The sequence below is a fragment of the Oxyura jamaicensis genome, chromosome 5 (genome assembly GCF_011077185.1).
Source record: "Oxyura jamaicensis isolate SHBP4307 breed ruddy duck chromosome 5, BPBGC_Ojam_1.0, whole genome shotgun sequence".
Taxonomy (NCBI): Eukaryota; Metazoa; Chordata; class Aves; order Anseriformes; family Anatidae; genus Oxyura; species Oxyura jamaicensis.
Genome location: NC_048897.1, coordinates 39,856,273 through 39,878,984, shown reverse-complemented (window position 1 = coordinate 39,878,984; position 22,712 = coordinate 39,856,273). Strand labels below are relative to the sequence as shown.

General features: G+C 39.6%; 1 protein-coding gene across 1 annotated transcript in view; it reads left to right on the top strand.

The window, feature by feature from the left end:
* Positions 1–18,676, top strand: part of CLMN (calmin) — a 71,983-nt gene extending 53,307 nt beyond the window's left edge. Inside the window, exons 3-13 of the mRNA XM_035327026.1 lie at positions 801–896; positions 2,430–2,513; positions 5,403–5,495; positions 6,722–6,912; positions 8,682–8,875; positions 9,877–9,959; positions 11,372–12,682; positions 13,756–13,940; positions 14,881–14,941; positions 16,004–16,065; positions 17,167–18,676. Of these exons, the coding sequence (XP_035182917.1) occupies positions 801–896; positions 2,430–2,513; positions 5,403–5,495; positions 6,722–6,912; positions 8,682–8,875; positions 9,877–9,959; positions 11,372–12,682; positions 13,756–13,940; positions 14,881–14,941; positions 16,004–16,065; positions 17,167–17,320 (2,514 nt within the window). The 3' untranslated portion in view covers positions 17,321–18,676. The remainder of the gene's footprint in view (positions 1–800; positions 897–2,429; positions 2,514–5,402; positions 5,496–6,721; positions 6,913–8,681; positions 8,876–9,876; positions 9,960–11,371; positions 12,683–13,755; positions 13,941–14,880; positions 14,942–16,003; positions 16,066–17,166) is intronic.
* Positions 18,677–22,712: the final 4,036 nt, after the last annotated feature.

Below are 22,712 nucleotides of genomic sequence, written 5' to 3'. Positions count from 1 at the left end.
TCCTGAAATGAAAAGTGCTTTTCTTTCTTTCAGTATGGAGCATTGTTTAGTAGTCTTGGCTAGATTAAAGACTGGGAACAAAAATGTACAGTCCTGGCTTGCCAGAAGCAGTGCTTAACCAAACAGCAGTGCATTGGCAAACCAAAGATAAAAAGGCTTGGCTCCTTTGGGACACATGCCTGAGTGACACCTGAATGGAGCCTAATTGCTGCAGCTGAGACTACCCCTAAGGGCTGTGCTGCCTTGGCGTGTGCCTCAGGAGCTCACACCATCAGACACCTCTGTGAAGTGGGGAGGTGGCTCCCCTTGGAGGAGTTTGCTGAGAAGAAAGAGACAAAATATAACACGTTGCTAGTTAAAGTACTGAGAAAATACTGGGAAACAGAATGGCACTGCCAGAAACATTACAGAGGAGACAGGGTATTGTGGTCAGCTGGATCTGAGGCTTGTTTAGTGCAGTATGAAGTGGGATTCACTTCTGCTGGAGCTGTCTTAGTTGGAGGGATCAGCACCAGCCCTTGGGTGCTTGCTTCCCAGGCAGAAGCTTTAGGATGAGATTCTGGTATGGGAGATCTGGAATAAATCATTTCTGATCTCAGCTACATGATCACTGTATCTCAGTTTTAACCTCGGGCAGAATTGCCACTGGTGTGAAGAAAACTTGGTCCTTTCTTCCTGCAGGCTGAGATTTATTTCTAGTATTTCTGTCTTGTAAAACTCTCCTTCCTGTTCTCTGCAATAATGGTGACTCACCAAGCAAAAATCTGTTTTAAAATCTGCCTGCTTTCTTTACTCCACAGTGCAAGCCTCCTCTGAAAGTGAGAGATTTGTTTATAGATATACAAGATGGCAAAATCTTGATGGCGCTGCTGGAAGTCCTGTCAGGACAAAAGCTGGTAGGTGTTGGAGGGGAAGGAACCTGCCTCGCTGTGGAGCTCTGCATGTTCCAAGTACCAATGTACTGACACTCAAGCAGTAAGGGAGAATTTGGTCCCGTGTCTTGGGTACAATGAGAAGCATTTCAGCAGTTTTGTTGTGATTTCCTCATGTTACAGGCTGGTGTCCTGAGCTGTAACTTAGATCTCCAAGAAATAACTAACCACAAGGTATGAATGGCGTGTGATTAGTGTAGATGTGCCTTCCCTCAGGTTTTTAAGGCTTGAATATATTAATGCTCACCTACTTCATTTGGAGTTCACACAAGTCATGTTATCAAGGAAAGATAAATTTCTGGGGATAATTGTATTGTTTTTTAATCTATAAATTCTGTTTTTGTTTTGTCTAAAGACATTATGACACTTAGCAGGCCTGCTGATGCAGGATGCCTTTGTGTGGCGTAGTTGTGAGTTTAGCTCTGGTATCCTGGCTCCAATTTCTTTAGTCTTACTGGTAGGATCTAAATCAGATTGGCAAAAATTTCACTTACCAGCATCTCTTTCTCTCTTTTTCTGTAAGATCTGTATAAAGTTCCACATACCAGAAATGGAAATACCCAGTGCTTCATCAGTTGGCTTTAGTATATTCTTTCTACTTCAACCTTGTCAGCAAGTACTCTCTTTTGTGTGGGTACCACACTTGCTTTTAGATATGAGGAGAGATTTGCTCTGCAGCCATCTCACCGCTGCAGCTGAGCTTGTAATTGCCTGGTGATGCTCCATAGTGACCGAGCCATACGCATCCTACAGCGTGAGTGCTCACTGTGGTCACAGATTCAAACAACCTGTTTTGTAATATTCACGCAGTTTGGGCAGTAGCAGAAGCAGCAGTGTTTCTGTCTGCATTCACACAGCTAGCAGAACCAGGCTGGAAAGGAATTGAAGGAGGAGACACCTATCAGCAAACCACAGGCTGTGCACTGGGAGGTCAGGGAGGAGGGCAAGAAGGAGATGAGTTCAGCTGGCCAACATGTGCTGGCAGTTAGGCGTTCCTGCACACAGGTGGTACTAACAGTGTGCCGAAGTGGAATTGCAAGGAGACGGGCATGCAACAAATCTGTTTCATCTCTGCCAAAGTGAAGGTTGCTGCCTCCCACCTGCCTGTGCCCGGTAGAAAAACTGCTCATGCTTCCCAATTAGGAACATTTAATTTAACTCAAGACAATTATATATATATATGTATATTATTATGAATTTTCAGGTAAATTTATGCCTGTGACTGGATGTGGCTAGGGAGTGATTATATAAATAATCAACCTGGCAGGTCCAAGAGAGACATAACATCTGGAGAGCAGGAAAACTGGTTGCTAACCCTGCTTTTCTACAGCCTGGGCTGATCCCGTAGTTGAAACTCTTTACTGATCAGAAGAAATGGTAATACTTTTATATAGGTTGATTTCCTTAGCTTTATTTTGTAGGGGATTTTTAAGCTTTGTGTGAAAGGGTACATAATTCCATCACTTTTAAACTGATCTGGCTCTTATTTTTTTCTAGATGCACGAGTATAAGTCTTCAACCCATCGCATTTTTCGTTTGAACAACATAGCCAAAGCACTTAAGTTCTTGGAGGACAGTAATGTGAGTATTTCCAAAGGCTGGTCTTAATCTCTTCTCTTGATTTATGTTGCAAATTGTAATTGTGATTGTAACTACTCTGATGCTGGACATGTATATAAGAGGAATATACTGCTTAGGCATTGTGACTTACTTTAACAGCAAGGCTGAAAAGCCATATAAAAATCCACAAAGAGAACACCTACAGAGTCTAAAACAAGGATTATTTTGTTCATTTTATAATGTAAAAGTTCAATAGGATTAAAGGATCAGGAACCCAATATTAAAAGAAAATAAAAAGAAATGCAGGTAATCTTTATGAACCGGGTATTAGTGGCATTACTTCAGTTACTTTGAAGGTAGATGGCTTGCTTGCTTTCATCAGAAATACTTTTGGTATTACAGATCATGTATTTATCTGGTAAACTGCTGCAGCAGCTGATCATGAGTCAAAGGCAAGAGAAAGTTAAATCTGGGAACATTACATAAATGTATAATTCCAGGAATCAAAACCTTATAAGGATATAACTTTCTTGATAGTCAGTGTGGCACCACTGCAACATCACTTTCTAAAAAATGACACAGCTGTAAGTGACCAAGCAACATCAGCCCTGTAGCTTGAGTTAATTCAATCTTTTTCTCCCATTAGAGCTTTCTTCCAAAGCAATATTGATGCGGTCTGTGTGTTGAGAGCTTGCTGCTCATGAAAAGTGATGAAAAGTAATGGTGTCAAGTTCCCCAGCCACATGACAACTTATTTACATGGTATGCCCAGATCTTTCAGAATGAGATCTTTCAGAATGAGCAAGCAGTGGACTATGCCCTACAAAGGATTACAGCATTCTTGCTGTACTGGAAGATCTTTTTATCTAGTATCTGAAATAAACTTTTACAGCTTCTCCATGATGGTGTTTAGTATAAAATATAACTCATGATCCTATTAACTCCAGGGCATGAATTCTCTAGAGGATTAGGCTTTATAGGTAAAGAGGGATCTTGTGTGTGTGCGCGTGTGGAGGAGCAAAGCCATGCCTAGCAGGGGATTCCATATCAGTGACTGCTGTCACTTTGCTGGCTTCCTTTAATGAGCTTTAATGGTCTTGCTCCAGATATCCTGCAGAAGTGCTAGTTATACCAGGGAGTTGCGAGAACCCCAGTGCAGGGGTGAGCATGATGTGAGGCATTAGTGGATCTCTTATGATCTTGTAGATTTGGGAGGTTTAACTTCTTTCATCCTGTTCCCCAGAAGAGGATGTGAATGGCCAAGAATTTGTGCACTATCTTCCAAGCGTTGCAGTCTGGGGCTGATGTGGCCCTAAATATATAGGTCTACCTGGCCTGATACAGAACTGCTAATACCATGCAAGTTCTTAACAGTTTCTCAGACCATGCTTTCCATGCAAAGCCAGCTAAGGCCTGCTGGCGGACGAGATTTTTTCTCTCTGTTGATGTCAACATTGTGGAGTTGTAGCTGAAGCACGTCTGGTTGCCAGGACCACGCCACGTGGCAGCTGGGAAATTCATTGAGCAAGGCCAGGCAGGAGGAGCCTTAGTTAGACACAGGCAGCCTTCTAATTAGTTGTGCCAAAACAACTATTTTTTCATGCAATCCATGTTTCCCTAAGAGTTAGCAGCTGGTATCTTATTGCAGGTAGCTCTGCTGGAACAGGTGACAAGCAGAAGCAAGAAAACAGAGCTGAACTGGGAACAGCCTAATGATAAATGCCACTTGCACCCCATTTTGGACAAACATGCTAAACTTTTCATTAAAACAGTAGGTTGTAAAGGTTTTCCCATGCCAAATACGTTGGAGCTAGTAAGAAAATCCAAGCCTTGAAGTATGACAGCTAGAGGTGTCTTCTCGCTAGGACTGAAAACTGTTGTGCAAACCACTAGATAAAAAGTTATTCTGCTCTCTGTTTTTCAGTTTAACCAATCCAGTTAGTGAAAGGTAGTGATGAAAGTGCTGGCAACATGCCTTGGCTGCCAAGAGCTTCGAGGTTAGATATTAAACCACAATGGGTGGAACCCATCAGCAAACGCTTCTGTGGAACTGGGGCAGCAGGGTAAAGCTCTGCTAAGTGATTCATCATGTACAGAATTTATAAATAAATGATAAATGGGCTGTATGCTGGGCTTTAACTCACTCTGAGTGTCATGTGCAGTGCTGACAACTTCCTTGCTTCCTCCCTTCTCCATGACCTTTGCCAAAAACAAGTCTGTGTTGTTTAAGAGAATAACATTCTGGTGTTATCATGTGGAAGAGACTTCAATGTGGGAAACCCTAGAGTTTGCTTGGATTAGGCAAACTTATCCTTTGCTAATTGATTTCCTCAGAGCTCTGTGACAAGCAGTGTAAGGTGAGATAAGCAAAGAGATTGGCGATGCATAGCAAAACAGAAGGGGCAGATCCTACTACAATTTTAAGGTTTTTTTTTTGTTGTTGTTGTTTTTTTAATGGGAAGTGGATTCAATCCTGCCCTCTTCCATGGGGTTTATGTGCATTCTTCCAGCCAATTTGTTGAAACCTAGCCAGAGGAAGACAGGAGGTACATACCTGCCCTCTTCTTTTTAAGAATAGGATCCACCGGAGGGGACACCATTCTTGCTCCTTGTTTGTGTGGAGGCAATGCATTTGTGGTCTTAAGGCGTACAACTGGGCTCACTCCTGTTCTGAGGACTATGCCACGGGCTTAGGAGGCTTGAGATAAGACTTCAGGGAGCACGGTGGCTGTGATCAAGGAAAATTATTGTTAACACAAGATTTCAATCTTGCGTTTTGTCTGGCTGGTCAGTGGCAGGAATGTGCTGGACATATCCAGCAGTCTCAGTTCAAGCCAGTGCATTTTTTTGTGTTTACATTTTTTTTTTTTTTTTTTTAATTTGTCTGTGAATTTATGATCTCTTCTACAGGTAAAGCTTGTTAGCATTGATGCAGCAGAAATAGCAGATGGAAATTCCTCTCTGGTACTTGGACTAATATGGAACATAATCTTGTTTTTTCAGGTAATAAAACTTGAATACATTAATCATAAGTGATCAATCAATTTTTTAAATTGATTCTTAATCCTAAAAAACATAATTAAGCATGCTAAACCTGAGCTTTTTTCCTCCTGATATAGGTTAATTTAATACCTGCATCTGTTTTCATTTTATTTCATTAGACCTATTTTGGTGTGAATAGGAGGCAGTTTGAGCCCTGGTTTGACTTGGACCAGAATTAAAGCTTCAGATTACTCCTTTCCCTTCTCATCTGTGCCTTCTCTAGATTCTGCTCCAGGTTCCCTGGATCTGCACCAATGTCTCAGATTTGGTTTCAGGTCACAGTTTATTTTCAATAACCTTATCTGGAACGGGTCCAGCATGGTGGCAAATTCCATGCAGAATCACTGATCCCTGGAGACCTACTTACCGTGGCCAAACTTTACAACTGATGTAGATGGCCAAATGAAAGATGCTGAAGGGCCTGAAGTTTTGGAACTGATAGAACTGATATAAACATGAAATTTGATTTAGTCTCAGGTTTAGATTAAAACTGCTCACTAATCTACATCTATTTTGATAACCTTCTGAACAGTACCAAATGTTAATGAAAAGAGAGAGATGGAGGGAGAGTCTCTGCAGCTCTCATAAGACTGTGAGGCGCAAATGTTCTTTCATTCTCTTGGGCTCATTTCTAAAGTGGCTGTGGGTTTAAAAAATATGCTCTGTCTTGAAGTGGTACTGGGGTTTCTCCCTGTGGCTGAGCACTTCAAGCTGAACGATGCAGTACAACAGCAGTTTGGCCAGACGGACTTGGCAAGGGAAGCACTGGGGACCTGAAAGCAGCATGGTGAATAATCTGGACTCAACTATCAGTGCAGACCAAGGATGGGAATCTGTTGCAGGTCACCATTTCTTGGCTAAAAATGTTTCACTCGAGTGACTCCTGCAGATAAAATTATTTCAGTTAAACTAACTGAAAGGATGTGTTTCTTTGCTTTTTGTTTGCTATGAACATTTTCAGTTCAGTCTTAACTGATCCCGTGCCCTTTCTGTTTCCTGGGGTTGCCAGCTGGGCTGCTGCTGCTGTCATGTTGGGAGTTGTAATGGACAGGCCTATAATTACCTCTTAAAATTCAGTTATGGCCCCGTTATCTTAGAAGCATGATAATTTGCCTTAAAACAAACATTCGGTTTTCCATTCACCCGGTGTTAAATCGGAGCGCCGTGCATTTCACCTTTTGTTACAGATTAAAGAGCTGACAGGCAACCTCAACAGGAACTCCTCCTCATCCAGCCTCTCATCCGGGCCCAGCGGGCCAGAGTCGGACACGTCTCACCCCAGCACTCCCAACGTGGAGAGGAACATGTCTGTCACGGTGAAAGACCAGCGGAAAGCCATCAGAGCCCTTTTAATCTGGGTTCAGAGGAAAACCAGAAAGTAAGTGAGCAAAGTGTCCTAGAAAACTGCGTCCACCTGTCCTGTTGAAGCCAGATCTCATCCCTCGCCTAATGTGTGTATTACCACGGCCCAGGGTTTTTCTGCCTTTGAAGTCTGCAGGCACGAGGGATCCGCAGCCAAGTGTATCACTGCATACCTGTGTCTAAAGCAACCATCTGACCTTGAAGCAGGCTGTTGCTGGCTTCGTGACTTGAGTGTTAAACGTTAACTTGCACTAATCTGCTTGGCACCATTTAAAACAGGATCATTCCCTCTTCCCTCTCCTCCTCCCAACTTCTGTGTAGTCTGCTAGGTATCTTTTACTAAATGAAGAAATAAAACAACAACCACGTGTTGAAAGACTTTAACAGCAGCCTTTTAAATTAAGCAGCAGCCCTGAGGGATTTTCTCTGCAGAGTTTCCTTGAAGGATAGAGTTTGTATTAGAAGCTTCATTTCTTCAAAATTAAGGATGAGAAGGGGTCAAATCTTAGATTGTTTCTTATGAATGTATTACATTTTGGATCAATTTCCACTGATCAGCACATCTCTCTCATCTTTAATAACAATAATAAAAAAAAAAAAAAGCAAACAATTCTTTCACCAAAGCATTTTGTTTAGTAATGCCACGCAGTGTTACGGTCGAGTTAAAACACTTTATTGTAAGATGTCTAATGCACACGTGTTTGGTAAGTATTTTACATATATTATTATCTTGAAGGAGTGACTGACAGAGATTTTTACAGAGGGCATGGGACAAACTTGCTTATGCAAATTTGATAGCTGTATATTTGCCATTTTTGTCTTCTGCTAGATTTATATGTCCAAATCTGCCTGTGAACACAGATGTTCTGTGTATGGTACTGAAGATAAAAAATTGCTTCTTAATTACTTGGTCCTGTGGGCCACATCCCTTGGTTATCTCCAGTGAAGCTAATGGTGCTTGTTGTGCAGATAAACTTGTCCTATTGATAACCACAGTTAATTGCTGCCAGTGCAGATCATAGAGGAAGTGCAGTTTTATTGCCAAAATAATGCTGATAATGTCATTAACAGGGATGTGGCACAAGAAGAATTAGAATGAGAGAAATAAAGGCCATAGTCTTCATTCTAGTCAAAGTGTAGAAATCAAAGCATTTAATAGGATAAAATTGTTCTTGCAACTGGGCTATGAAAACATGATTGCATCATTATAACCACCTTAACCAATGACCTGTACGGAATTTTCTATTCTGGGGCTGCAATGACTTCTTTACAAGTTCAGTGATTGTATTTTCCTGCAAAACTATGGACATCTAATGTACTTGTGATCTGTATGTATACTGGCACTCTTTGCACCTGGCAAAGCATGATTTTCTGCTACAGAAGGCCAAGGACATAGGAAAGCAAACCATTTATGTTTATGTTTTTTAAGTACTTAAGTGTTGGCAGTCATCCCAAGCAATGGCATTGAAATGCTGGAACACAACAGAAACAGGAATCACACAGACATTTGTTTTTGTGAATGTTAACTGTGGTTGCTGAGTACTTGAGGGCTTTGTTTTCACTAACTGCTTCCTACAAGCAGGTTGATGTCAGTTGTTGGCCACAGTGATCCAGCCTATGAATCCTTGTGTTTTATTAAAGTATTTTGTGTGTTTTGAAATCCAAAAGACCTCAAATGTGACTAGTGTGACTCAACAACCTTACTTTTACCTTTGAAAATGATGATGCCTTTATTTTGGATTTTGTGAGATGGCTGCCATGTAAACTTTATGTACTTCTGTTCAGGTACGGTGTTGCAGTTCAGGACTTTGCCAGCAGTTGGAGGAGTGGCCTGGCTTTCCTGGCTGTCATAAAAGCCATAGACTCCACTTTGGTAGACATGAAGCAAGCACTGGAGAAATCAGCTCGAGAAAACTTGGAGGATGCTTTCAGCATTGCACAAAATAAGCTGGGTGTTCCTAGGCTCCTAGAGCCGGAAGGTAAATTGTTTACATCAATGTTGTTGGGTAACATTCAAACAATAATGAATTCATGAATATTGCATCATCACGCCTACTAAAACCTCCCAGTGATTAAATTGTTGATGTGATCATTGTGTGGGGCTGAATGATAAGAAAAATGAAGTGGTCCCTGGCTAGTAGTTGTATACTTCCAGTCATACTTGTAAGCTCATGGGGGCAGAGATCTCACTGTAATTTTAGCTACGTACACTGGTCCTGGTTAATAATTAGATGCTACGTGACATTGGTATTACTAATGGGCATTAATCACCAGCCTGATGAGCTGAGAGGTGTCTCAGTGCAGTTGCAGCATTTCATAATGCCTACAGTTTACAGAGACTAAATGTCACTCCAGGACGAAGTGTGTGAGCTGCCACACAAGGAAAATGGCTAGATAACTATTCAGATGTATTTGCATTTCCCAGTTACTTTTCTACAATTCATATATATACTTGCATATATAAATATGTGTACATAAGCATATATAAGTGTGCAAATAAGTATATGTATATAAGTGAAACAGCTTCTTGCACTGTTTTTTATTGAACACTGTTACACGGGTGTTAGGCCTTGACTTTATGATTGAAAGCACACTTTGGTTATTTATGCTTTCTTGGGTCACCTTTCAAAAGAATGGGTTCTGCTACAAATAAGTCTCTGTGCTGTCACTCAGCAAGATCACTGTCTAATGATAGCGACATATATACTGTAAATGATGTTATCCAAGTAGATGAAAAGTGACCCTGTTCTGGGTTCAGTATGTGTTTGGAAACAGGAGAAAAGAATGTGAATAAGATGGTGAGAACTATAAAGAGTACAGTCAACAGTGAAAACAGTATTACTTGTTCTGATGATCTGTCAGCAAAAGAATAGTAGCTGCTATTTCTCTCATGAAGGCGGACTAATGTCTAGCGGCCTGTTCCTCTTCAAGAAGGCTTTAAGGCCGAGCATGCTGACCTACTTTGTGTCTGTCTCCACAGATATAATGGTGGAATCCCCCGATGAGCACTCGATTGTGACCTATGTGGCGCAGTTTCTGGAACACTTCCCCGAGCTGGAAGGGGTAACTGTTTACTCTTACGTCACGTCACTTTTATTTGATTGGGTGTACTTAATAAAGTCAGATATTACATTTATCTTCTAGGTTTCTTTCTGTTCTATTCAAAATAAACCACAAGCTCAGTTTTAATTGTTCACATTTTCGATTAAATCCAGTCAGGTGGACTTTCATTGCACATTGCTAAGCTGCTTCAGGAAGAACTCTGCTTTTAAACCTTTACATCCAATTATAGCTTTCAGAGGATAGAAATGGTTACATAGGCTCTGCTACTTTGCTATATTAGTTTCAGAATAAGGCTGAAGTTTATCCCCTCATCTATGATGATTTGCTGGACTTTAAATTTGTTTTTGACTTCAGTCTTCTCAAGTTTGAGGGCCACAATCAATCTGAATTTAGCAGATACTGTATCAGATACAAGATGCCAGAGACTGAATCTCATCAGTACAGCAGTCAAAAGCACTCCTTGTAAGCATGAAATATTTTATAGCTTCAAGGACCAGGGCCTTAAGGCAGATTTATCAAAAATAAAGGATTGAGGAGCAGGCCTCAGCAAGGCCTGACAAAGGCCCTTTGGAGAAACAGAAGATCAACTTAAAGAGTAATTAAAGGATAGGACACAGAAAACTGGAGGAAAAATTAGAAGTCCTGGGAACTTAAGTAAAGATCTGCATATATTGAAAAACTGTTTTGGAGGCTGCTCATACTTCTAGGGAAACCTAGTTCAGCATAGTCTTTTTGGTTTGAAAGGGTTCCCAGGACACTCAGTGTCCCTTGAGTATTTTTTTTTTGTGCTTGAGTACATGTACATAAATCATGGTTCCTACATTAAAGGTATTTCCTCTCATTTATTGACTGAAGGTTCCACTTGGTATATATTCCATAACTTACAGAATTGGTGGACATTACTAAAGTCACTGGAATTAAAATTATTAAAATAATCTGATCATGATTATTACATTAGATGAGCGTTAACATTGGTTGGCATTAAGACTTATGGACATTTTAATGGGGAAAGAAAAGGCCTATTTATTTATTTTCAATACAGTCTATTGGAACCGAATAATCTAGTAGATGAATATGTTTCACAGTAGATGTAGTTGATTTTGGGATTGTGTCCCAAAAAAGCAAGTCAGTTGTCTCCACAGGTGCAGCAGGGAGAGATGAATACGTTAACAACTGAGAAGTAGGCTTGTCTGTGTTCTAATCTTCCTGTACAAGCAGCTTCTTCATGTTGAGCTTTGTTCAACTCACTTGGCTTGCCAGATTTGTTTCCCTGCTTTCAAAATAAGCAAGTCATTAATTGGCCATTCAAAAGGTAATGGGGTGGGTGATGGGCTAGTTACTGTAGCATTTGGGAGAAGTAAAATGATATACGAGGTATGATTTGTTCTTTAATGGTGTATCATCACTTATAGGAAGACTTTACAGATCCTGACAAGGAGCTTCCAATTGAGTCCACATATGTTCACATCAAAGACACACCTACAGAAAAGGAAAGCAAAATCTTGATTTTAAGTGAAAGTGAAGAAAACATGTATACTGTTAATCATGAAAGGAGTCACCCTGCTCCTCCGAAGGTTCATATTCATGACACCCCTGAGAGAATCCTGTCAGAAACCGCTCCTGAAGAACGTAATGGCAAATTGAGTGAAGTGTTAGATGTTTCACAGGAAACCTTGGAAGAGGAGCCTCAAAGGCCTACCTCGCTGCACATTACTGGATCTATCCGTTTTGAATCCAATTCCTCCCGGCAAGTGCTTAGTGATAAATTGATACCAGGTGAAGGGGACATGTCTGATGACCCACTGAAACAGAATGATGACCTTTCTCCAGCTGTTCTGACAGACCAGAAAAATTCTGTTGACTCTTTTGAAGACTACTCTGAAGAATTAACTAAAGAAACCTATACTGAATATGACAATGAAACTAAGAGCCTTTCAGCCAATACTTCTTCTTTAAGTCCATTGTCCTGGACTTCAGGTATACTTACAGATGAATCTATAAATAAAGTAGAAGAGAGCAAGCCCCAGACGTCAATTATTTTACCAGAAGATACCTCGAAACAAGAAGATACGCATAAGTATGTTCTCCATCTTCTAAATGAGGAAGTACTGAAACTGCCAGAAAATGAACATATGAAGCAATCGCCTGTCTTTGAGACAACAGAATCTAACCACTATTCAGTGAATGGTTCTAATCTCGAAAGCCAAGAACTATCTACACTTCTAGAAACATCTGATGACTCTCTCTCAGATGTTCCCAAAAATGCAGAGGACCTGGACAGCTATGATGAAGATGAGTCTTCAGCGGAAGTGCTACCCAGTTCTTCAAAAGTTTCAGTAATACCCCATGATCTCTTCTATTATCCACATTATAACGTTCCCATATCAGCAGTTCTGGATGCTTATGTTGAGCCTTGTCTCGAAGGTTATGATACTGAAAATGAAAACTCTTGCGAAACAGTAACAGATGTTTTACATGAGGAGGGGATACCAGCACAGGACTACTTGGAAGATGCTCCAGAGCCAGATTTAGGGAATAATCTAGGAGTTCCTGCACCAGAAATGGATACTGAGAATGGAGAGGAGGAAACAATAGATATTAATGGTCACGGGAATTCTTCCTATGAAGAAGAAGTACTATTACTAGTAGAAGAATTAGAAAATGAAAAAGATGGTCAAAAGGCCACCGGCAATGAAGATACCACAATTCTACAACATTCTGAGGTATTTCATTTTTTATTAACTGCATTTCTCTGTACATATATGGGGGGACTAGTATCTGAACTGAATGGCTGCCATTTCTTTTAATTTTGCATGCTCTTCGGAGAAATATGTAAAATGTACTTAGTTTCCTGTCCCGTAACACTGTTTGCCACAGCCCTCTACTGGAATGAATGGAATTGCAGCTTCTTGAGAAGATGTGAAATTATCAAAAGAAAGAATAAGCACAAATAATACTGCAGAAATGTGAATTTTACTGATGTTTTAAAATATTTTGAAATTCCTGTGTAATCCCTGAATATAAAAAATTATCACAGAGTATTTTTTTTTTTTAAGTAATTTGTAATGAGAAGAGCAGGAAGCAGCATTGTTGATATAGAAAGGGTACAAGTAAAGGTATATTTTGTCTGAATCTAAATAAGTTTGTCTATGAAAACAAACCAATTTGAGTAGGTTAAATCATGTGGATAAAATCTATATTTATCTACACTGTGGAAGGAGGAAGAGAGATGATTTTGGGCAATTATATGTGTTTTGGATTTTTGCAAAGTATGGTGTTGTATTTATTCTTGCAGATGCTGATTTTGAATTGTCTTGCACATTTTACAGCATAGTAATTTTAGGCAGAGTTTTTCTGGAAGGAGTGTCCATTTAAGTGTTTGAATGTTATTCTAGTTTTTGCTTAGACTTGTTTTGATCCTGGCAGTTATTAGGGTAATGAAGTCAAATTTCTGTTATCTCCAACAGGCCAATTTGAGATAGATTTAAAAAAAAAAAAAAAAAAAAGTCTTAGCAAATTACTTCAGAGAGTCATGTCATGTCGTGATTTCTTCTGTTCTTATGTAAAAAGAACTGTCAACTAATTGCATGTAGGTTTAACTGGTGATATTTTATAGTTCAATGTATCCAAAATGCTTTTCAAGATAATTTTTTAAAAAGTTTTGCTCTCTTTAGCGATACCTTCAATCTTGTGTGACACATAATCTAGCATCTGAGTAAGCTGTACCGCTAAGATATTTGGAAGGGTGGGGAATCAGTCTTGTTGTCTAACAGGAAATGTTTATTAATTTCAACAGGCTGTAGATTTCAACCATCTAGATGATTTAGCAACAATGGGAAAGATACTGAAAGAAAGTAGCAATAGGGAGGAAAAAAACATAAATATGACAAAAACAGAAGACTTAGAGATCTCAAAAGTTGGGACTACTACTCTGTTACAAGACGAACTGGAAGAAATTGCTAATTGTCATGAATTTACCAGGTATTTCACATTGACGTTCTCTTAAATACATATAACTGATATGAATGCCTGGGCTTCTAAAGTGTGCCCTGATGTCTGGATGTTGAAACTGGATATTTCTTGTAGACTTGCTTTAGGAGCATTGTATTGGATCATTGGCTTCCTCCTGTGTTTCTCTTATACATATCAAGCGATTTAGTGCCAGTGGGACTTGATTTGACTTTGCTGTACAATCTTAGCTACACAAAACCAACGGGAATCCCAGTTTGAGCATGGTTGTGTTGTAAACTTTTTTCCAAGGGAGTGTTTTACAATGTAGATGAAATAATGCACGTGCATTGTGATGCCATGTGTGAGCACAACACTGCATCATTCCAATAGATATTTGTTGGCCTTTTTTCTGTCTGAAGAAGTGAAAGAGACACGCTGCTAATTTTAATCCATTCACTTCTCTTCCCTCTTATATTCTAATTTAGTTCTTAGGTAATACATTTGAGTGGGACATGAACTGTCATTTGTCAGTGCTTGTCACTATAGCACTCTAATGCATTCGAAAGTATTTGCTTAGAAAAAACCATCTCCTTTGTCAGGCTTTCTGTTCCCTGCAATCTGTCAATTATATTATAAGTACACAACCATAGAACCTCACTTAGCTGTAAGTTTCACTTAAATCTATATGATGTCAAAGCTGCAAAAACCATATATCAGATACTATTTAGCAGAAGAGATTTAAATTTGAGCACTGGGAATTTTTTTATCAAAAAAGAATTTTAAGATTTTCCCAAAGCTATTGTTTATTATGTTACTGATAAATTCAAATCCATATGCTAAAACATACGACAATGAATGTCTGTGGTTTCGCATAACCTAAAGCTAACACATGCAATTGTAGTGGCTCTCTGAAGTCAAAGCAAAAATTAGCTTTATAAATTAAAACATTTTGCTTTTACGTACATTTCAGAACTAGTGACAACGATTCCAATATTTATCTCCGAAAAAGGTTTTCTAATGCTTCTGAGAAGGTAAGTGGAAATTTACCTTTCTATTGCTATTTCACTATTTCTCTTAAACTCCAAATGGTCAAAGACTGTAAAAGGGTCTACTCTCTATATGTTCTATGATAACACAAAAACCCTAAGACTTCTAAGTATTTTAGTACTAAAACCAGGAATAACTTAAAAGCTTTCCTGAACTCTTCTAAATAAATGTAATTGAACCTTACTAAACCTTGAGCAAACAACAAAGGACTACTTAAAATTCAAATGAAATATATTCTAATTTTGAGGTTTACTTTGTCATAACTATAGTTGGAATGTTTCACTTCTTTGAAGCTGCCTTTACTTGCAGCTCCAATTTCTTTTGGTTTGTTCACTCGCTGTATACATGTGGGCATCCTGGTCACTGCCCCGCAGAAATGCTGAGTGTTTCTTGAAATGCACTTTTTACCAAAGATTGGGCTTTTTGCCTCTCTTTTATAGTAGTAGTGTATTATATTATATCTTATATATAAAGTAGAATCAGCTAACCCTTAAAGAAATTTAGTTGTAATGTGAAACTGCATCCTTAATGGCAGATGTAATTCATATTGATTTCTTGAGAACGTACTCCATGACTGAGCTCTGGGTTTTTAACTCGGAAAGGATAGCAACAGCAGTCTGGGCGTGCTGAGCAAGGATAGGAGTATGTCTGTTTTCAGCACAAAATAAAATTGGACCTTCTTGGAGTTATAAAGAAATGCTGCCACCAACGTTCAATGAAACTGATGTTTCACCCAGGTGCTCTGATTTTGCAATGCTGTAAAATAAAGGTATACAAAGGAGGAGAGTTTTTTCCTTTTCTGTCTGTATACTAGACTGCAGTGGTTAAGGTATGGGTGCAGAATAAATTTAGAAGCACACTTTCATTTTATTTGAGTAAACACTAGATGTTCTGCATAGAATGCACACAAAACTACCATCTTTATGAGTCACTGAACTTTTTCTCCCCTCCCATTCCCTCCCCTCCTTTCCTTTCCATTCTTTTTTTTCCTCTTTTCCCTTTTCCTTTCCTCTTCTCTCCCATTACTGGTCACTTGTTTGTTTAAGGAAATCTTTGGTGAAAACAACCAGACAATGACAGATGTGGGTGAAGATCTACCAATCATCAGGTGAGTGTTTCTTATTTAGACAAAATCTTCTGGAAGGAATCCATAACTTCTAGTTAGTTACAGCTTCTAATAATGTTACAAAGGAAAAAAAAAATATAATGGTAGACTGGGTGGACATCTTGTATACTGGTTTAGAGTCCATATTTCGCATAGGTATAAGATACAAAACTTCGTTAAAATTTGTTTGGTTGGCTTAAGAGGAAAGGTTCAGCTGTCTTAGCAGGATTGTCAGCTCTTTTTCAACACAGTGGGTATTTCAGACCAAGTAAAGTTTGGAAGGACTTCATATATGAGGCCCTCATATAGCTGATATAGAGCAATTTCTGTGTAATACTCAGATATATATCCAGTACCATATCTGAGTGAGCAGGATGCCCAAGCAGGATGCCAGACTCATTAAAACAGGCCAAAAAAGTTTTTTCTGAAAATAAGATTTTAAAAAATGTATACAAGAGTATGATACATATACACTCAGTTTATAATATTACTGTCTTGCACCATTTTAAAGAAGACCTTTTCTTGGTTTTGTGAGAGTTCAGTGACAGAGTCCATCAGGCTTTGCCCCCAAGACCTGCAGTTGGACTTTTGGAGTTATTCTACAACCCCCCAGTTGCTAATTTGTTTCTGGAAGTCTTTGGCTTCTTCTGTTTAATTTTGTGTGTGTGTGTGTGTATCTGAGGTGAGAAACTCTAAATGTAGCTGATTTGGGGAAAGTATATCAAGTCAGATTACATTGTATAAATCAAAGTGTGATATAAGTGTTGCCCAAAGCTGTCTTTACTTTCTGAAAATAGAGAGGTATCTTTTTGACTGGAAGTCAGCTTATGTTAAAGGAGCGTACTATATTGGCATGTGTTTAAGCTACCTGAGAACTTGTCCAGAGTTTTCAGGTGATTAACTGCTATGCTTTGACTCCTAAGGAAACACACTGCTGAAACCCATTATGCATCTCAAAGTTAGCTTGCGCTCCAACTGATTAGACTGAAGTGATTCATTTAACTGCTGCCTGTTAATGACCCTGTGATCTTTAGAGAAAATGTTAACAGTGGGAGTTTTCTTCTTCTTTTTCCCGTCTCTTATCAAATTCTCTCCTATTTTCAGGAATAAAAAAGACACGGAAGCAAGTGAGACTCCAGCATCTACTCACCAGGCTCCGAGTGTTGATCAGTCGGAGCTGTTCTACTTCATCATTTTCCTCTGGTTGCTGATCTACTGCTTTTTAGTAGTTCCACAGCTTCTTAGCAGCAAGGTTTGATCTCCGTGAGGCGTGGAAAGATAAAAGAGAGCGGCCTGATTGCTTTGTGTATCTGCATACGAGTATGTACCTTCAGGTGAAGCACAAACAGAAACGTAGGGCCTGGTATTTGTGTTCACTATCAGGTTCTCCTCAGTTCCCCTGCTGTTGTGCTATGACAGTGTCGAAGCACATTTTATATTACGACAACTGTGTAAATGTATATAAAAATGACCTTATTTAGTAGCTGCGATTTTGTACATTTGTGCCTTGCTTTATAAGATGCTAAATAAAAATGGATAATTATCAGTAGAAATATGAACAATTCAGAGCTCTAGTCTTCAAAAATAATTCCTCTGGCTTCAGTCACTTAGGTAGGGCCCAACAGCTGTGGAAGATGTGTTGTTGGTTTGCCCATGAATCTGGCCCACCTGCAAGGGATGATTGAGATGCTTGAGATGCATTTTCACATTTTCCACAGAGTTTGGGAGAGCTGGAGGTAGAGCAGAGTTGGAGATGGTGGAACTTGCTCACCACAGGAACTGACTATAGTGCTAATGGCAAGCCAGCGGAGCAACAAAGTCAGGTGGAGGGTTTATCTGTGGAGGGGGAATAGGATTTTACTTTTATCTTGTTAGTTTGCAGGAACAAATTGGGTGTGGAGAAGTGTGAAGAACATACAGGCTAATGGCTGCTTAGGAGGGAATGTAAGGGAAATCTTCATCTAGAGACTTCTGTAGAGAATACCTGAAGAAGTTTGCTTTTTGTATGTTACTGAATGGTGGCCATCTTTGAAAAGGTATTCAAGAAACTTTATTTACAGGTATTCAAAAACCTGCTTGTAGTCAGGTCATCTGCTGGTTAAATCCTAACTGTTCATCACACTTCATTCTTCTTTGTAAGCTTTTTTTTTCTTCTTTCCTTTTTTTTTTTTTTTTTTTTTTTTTTAGAGGAGAGGTTAGCATGTGATAGCAAGAGGGCGTGGTAGGATATCCTAAACACAGAAAGGAATCCAGAATCTCTTTCATTCAATAGAAAATGGAAATCTTTTCTGGTCTGTCTTGACTGGAGCTCGATTCACCCCTTGAACATAAAAAGTAGATCCTTTGTGCTTGGTGAGCAGCAGATCCAAGCTTCGCAACTTAATTTAGTGTAAACCAACCTAAGTTTTTTTTTAAAAAATGTCTTTTATCTTTCCAGTGAAAATTTTCAACATTCCGAGTCATCTGATCTTGTGTCTCACACTATTTGTGCTTGTTGATGAAGACAGTAATACTTTCTTCCAAAAGAAAATCTCTTTTAGAACTTTTAAAGATGTTTTCTTGAAGTAGGCTAAAATACAACATTGAAATGTTAGGGACACTGCTTTTTCTCTGAAAAAAATAAATCTTAATACAAAATTCTTATCCTGAATACCATGGCACCGATTTAATAGCAGGAACTAGCAACGTACAGTATATTGGAGCAACAGTGTTGAGAGCTCTTCAGTATGTGCCAGTCTTCAGCGGCTCCCTTGGTTTATGACAACTTTTTCTTTGTATTTTTGCATCTCTTCCTTTGTTTCTTCCATGCTTCAACAGAGATCATCTGGAGTTGGATTGCAGCCTCTTCATCGAACTTTACAGCTGTCAAAGTTCAATCAAGGAAAATAAGTTTCCTTCTGTCTTCTCTCCCTCCTCCCAGGAAAATTAATGAGAAGATCTTTGGATGTCTCATCTAAACCACTCATATCCATAATGAATGGAAAAGTGAATGGCATGCACTGATGATGCACAGTTTCATTACACATTTTCTTTTAAGAAAAACAAAACCAAGGGTTTTCTTTCTTCCCTCCCACTGATGATCAACAGCTGAAACAGGGAAATGAGCTGTTTAATGTCAAACAGCATGCAGCAATTGTCTTGATAATTTCTCCCAATGTTTAAACTGAGGTGTGCTTTCCAGCCAGCCTAGCCCCTGAAAAGATGGAGATTGTTTCTTCCATGTAAAATCAATGAAAATAATAAGTACATGATACTTGGCATTTGGCTGCTTTATATATGTTATAGATATAACAGAAGCAGTCTACCTTAGTCAGCCATTGCTGGTGTAAGAAGATCCAGGATAGAGTTACGAGTGATTATGCTGGTATGGTCAGCTGTGCATGAAAAGAGACTGAGCTCTCCAAGAGTTCTGACGTTGTCTGGATCTGAAAAAAAAAAGACATCTGCATGAGCATCAGCCCCTCCCACTTACAGTGACTTGTGAGCCTGCATCATTCTTCCACAGCGCAAGATCCAATCTCTCACTGCAAGTGCCCTGTTCTGAAATTGTTGCTCCTTTTTGGACTCGGTGTCCTACTCTTAGCTTACAGTCTAAAAGCCTGACTGTGAAGTACTCACTGCAGCAAAACCCATTTTAACATGCTAGCTAGAAGACTGTCTTGAGGCATCTGAGGCTGTAAATGCTGGTGGGCAATCTTTTATCTATCAATTCTTTTCTGACAGATCTGTGCACAGTCTGAATAAGGAAGTTTTTCCTGAAAGGCCTGGGGTTTTGAAGAATACTAAACATGAACTGGTCTCATGTGATACTTCGGCTTGGTAGCAGAATTCAGACATATATGGCTACTGATCTGTTAAGTCCATGTCAATGTGCTCAGATGGCCAAGAAGGCCAACAGCATCCTGGCTTGTATCAGGAATAGTGTGGCCAGCAGGACTGGGGAAGTGATTGTCCCTCTGTACTTTGCTCTGGTGAGGCCACACCTCAAGTACTGTGTTCAGTTTTGGGCCCCTCGCTACAGAAAGAACATCAAGGTGCTGGAAAGTGTCCAAAGAGCAATGAAGCTGGTGAAGGGTCTTGAAGGTCTTATGATGAGCAGCTGAGGGAGCTGGGGTTGTTTAGCGTAGAGGAAAGGAGGCTCAGGGGAGACCTAATCATGCTCTACAACTGCCTCAAAGGAGGTTGTAGCGAGGTGAGTGAGAGTCGGTCTTTTCTCCCAAGCACCAACTGATAGGACAAGAGGAAATGGCCTCAAGTTGCACCAGGGGAGGTTTAGGTTGGATATTAGGAGACACTTCTTCACTAAGAGGGTTGTGAGGCATTGGAACAGGCTGCCCAGGGAAGTGGCTGTCACCATCCCTGGAGGTATTCAGAAGACGTGTAGATGTATGTGGTGCTTGGGGACAGGGTTTAGTGGTGGACTTGGCAGTGCTAGGTTAACGGTTGACTTGATGATGGAGGTCTTTGCCAACCTAAAGGATTCTGTGAATCTACGATAAGACCGGTTCTTGTTGAGCAAACGTATGGATAGCAGAGTGTTGGAAAGTGCAAGTGTTGGGAAGTGTTTGAGGATCACTGGATAAGGGTGCGTGGTGTTCACAAAAGCACCATTACAGACTGTGAGACAGCTATAAGGGGATGGTTCAATGTTATTGTAGTTGGGTAACTTCACTGCAAAGTGTTTCATTGCAGTGAATTTTATAGAAAGTCCAATAAGTGCAAAAAGACAGAACATCACTAGACATTTATGGAACAAGTGTCTTAGAGCTGAAGAAATGGGTTAAACAGTCAGAAAATGACATGAACACAGCCTTTGTTAAATTGTAGGACATTATCAGTGCAAAGACGGGGCAAGTACAGACTGCAGTAAAAAAATGACAATCACTTTTCAATGCCATGAATATTTTTGATAGATTGAGCTCTAAAATGTATTTTTATTGAGTTTCTAGATTGTAATGAATGTGTCTACAGAATTTTATGCAAAGCTTCAGAGTTCAGCTGTTTTAAAAAGATTTTTTTATATAGCAGTGATTATTTTATCTATATATTTAATAGAACTGTAAAACCATTTTAAGAATACCTGTAAAATTCTGTGTATGTGATATGATTATTTATTGATTATGATTCATGAGAATGATCATTGAGCTATGCATAGGTTGCATCATCCATTTGAAAACTGGAAACTGCAAAAAGAGGAAGAGCTCTTAATGAACAGCAGACTTGAAAAACACGGGAAATGGTTTGAGTACAATTGTGTGATTCTTCAAGCCGCATAGCAATATATTATTTTGTGATGTTAACTTTCAGCTAAAGTTGCAAAATATACTGAATGATTAAGCTACTTTCTTCCATTAAAACACTTCCTGAGGCTGAAATTTCAACATCTTGATATTTGGTGTCTAAACACACTTAAATCCTCTGCATCTTCTGGTGATGGCCATTTTGCTCCAGCTCAGTATGACTCTAACTTCTTTATCCAGGTAGTGTGCCATTGAGTTTCCTGGGGTAACCAGGTTGTGTGATTTTGGTTTTCATTTCTTTTTAAGGGTTTTCTGTACTGACCCTTACATAATCAGAGATTTCAGAAGATGAATTTGGCCACTGTATTCTCATATTCAGGAATCTACTGGGACAATAGGTATAATAGTGCATTATCACTTGCGCTAGCTTTAAGTACTTGGAGTCCCTTCTTGCCAAGCGCAAACGTGAATGCATCCAGCGATGTGTTCAGTTCCTCGACTTCTGTAGAAGTCAATGCAACACATCTGTGTGCTAAGCACACGCTACAGGATCTGGCCCTGAGGGGACTAAAGTCAGCTTTAATCACACAGGACGGGAAGTAGCCACAAACGCTATGCATTACCTTAGGGCTGGAACCCCTTCAATCCGATGTACACAAACAATGCCACAGACTTCAGCTGACACCTTTGCACACATAAAAGTTTGCATAAATTCTGTAGGATCAATCCTCTATTCTTTCTAGGAAGTTACCGTGCACTGCCATTTTTATTAAGGGAACAGTGGTGGGGAGTGAATGGCTGGAACACAATGGTGTGATTGCTGGTTGGAATGTGCCAGTGAAAATTCCCAACCTTCTACAGCCAAAAGCTGTACCTAGTCACCCCATTTTCCACTGGGCTCAAAGGTGGTGAATCTGAAAGGAGGAAAAAAACACTATTTTTTTTTATATTTCCATGTTGTACAGATTTTTTGTCGGGTAGATAACATCAAATTCTTCCCTTCTGCATGCTACCGATGATACTAATTTACAGCTGCCTGCCTTACAACAGGTCACATTTCAGGACTTGTGCTAGGGCTAGCTCCTACCCCACGTAGGTGAACCTGTTCTTGCCGGAGGATGGGATTTATATGGCCATGTGAAGGATACTGGAGAAGACATATTCTGAATGGGATAGCTTGCTTATTTTGTCCATCTCTTGACACACAACTCTATAGCTCACAAAGCATGGAAAATTAACCTTTTATTCTCAAGTTCCATGTCTAGTTCAGGGTTATCTTAGCTGAAATTGTGGGATATCAGAGCATTTATTTCTTCCTCTGAATATGAAACATGGAAAGCTTCCTTCCATCTCAGTGGCACTTTCAGTGACTCCTTTCCAGGCAGCTGCTACTGCTGATAATGGAAAATG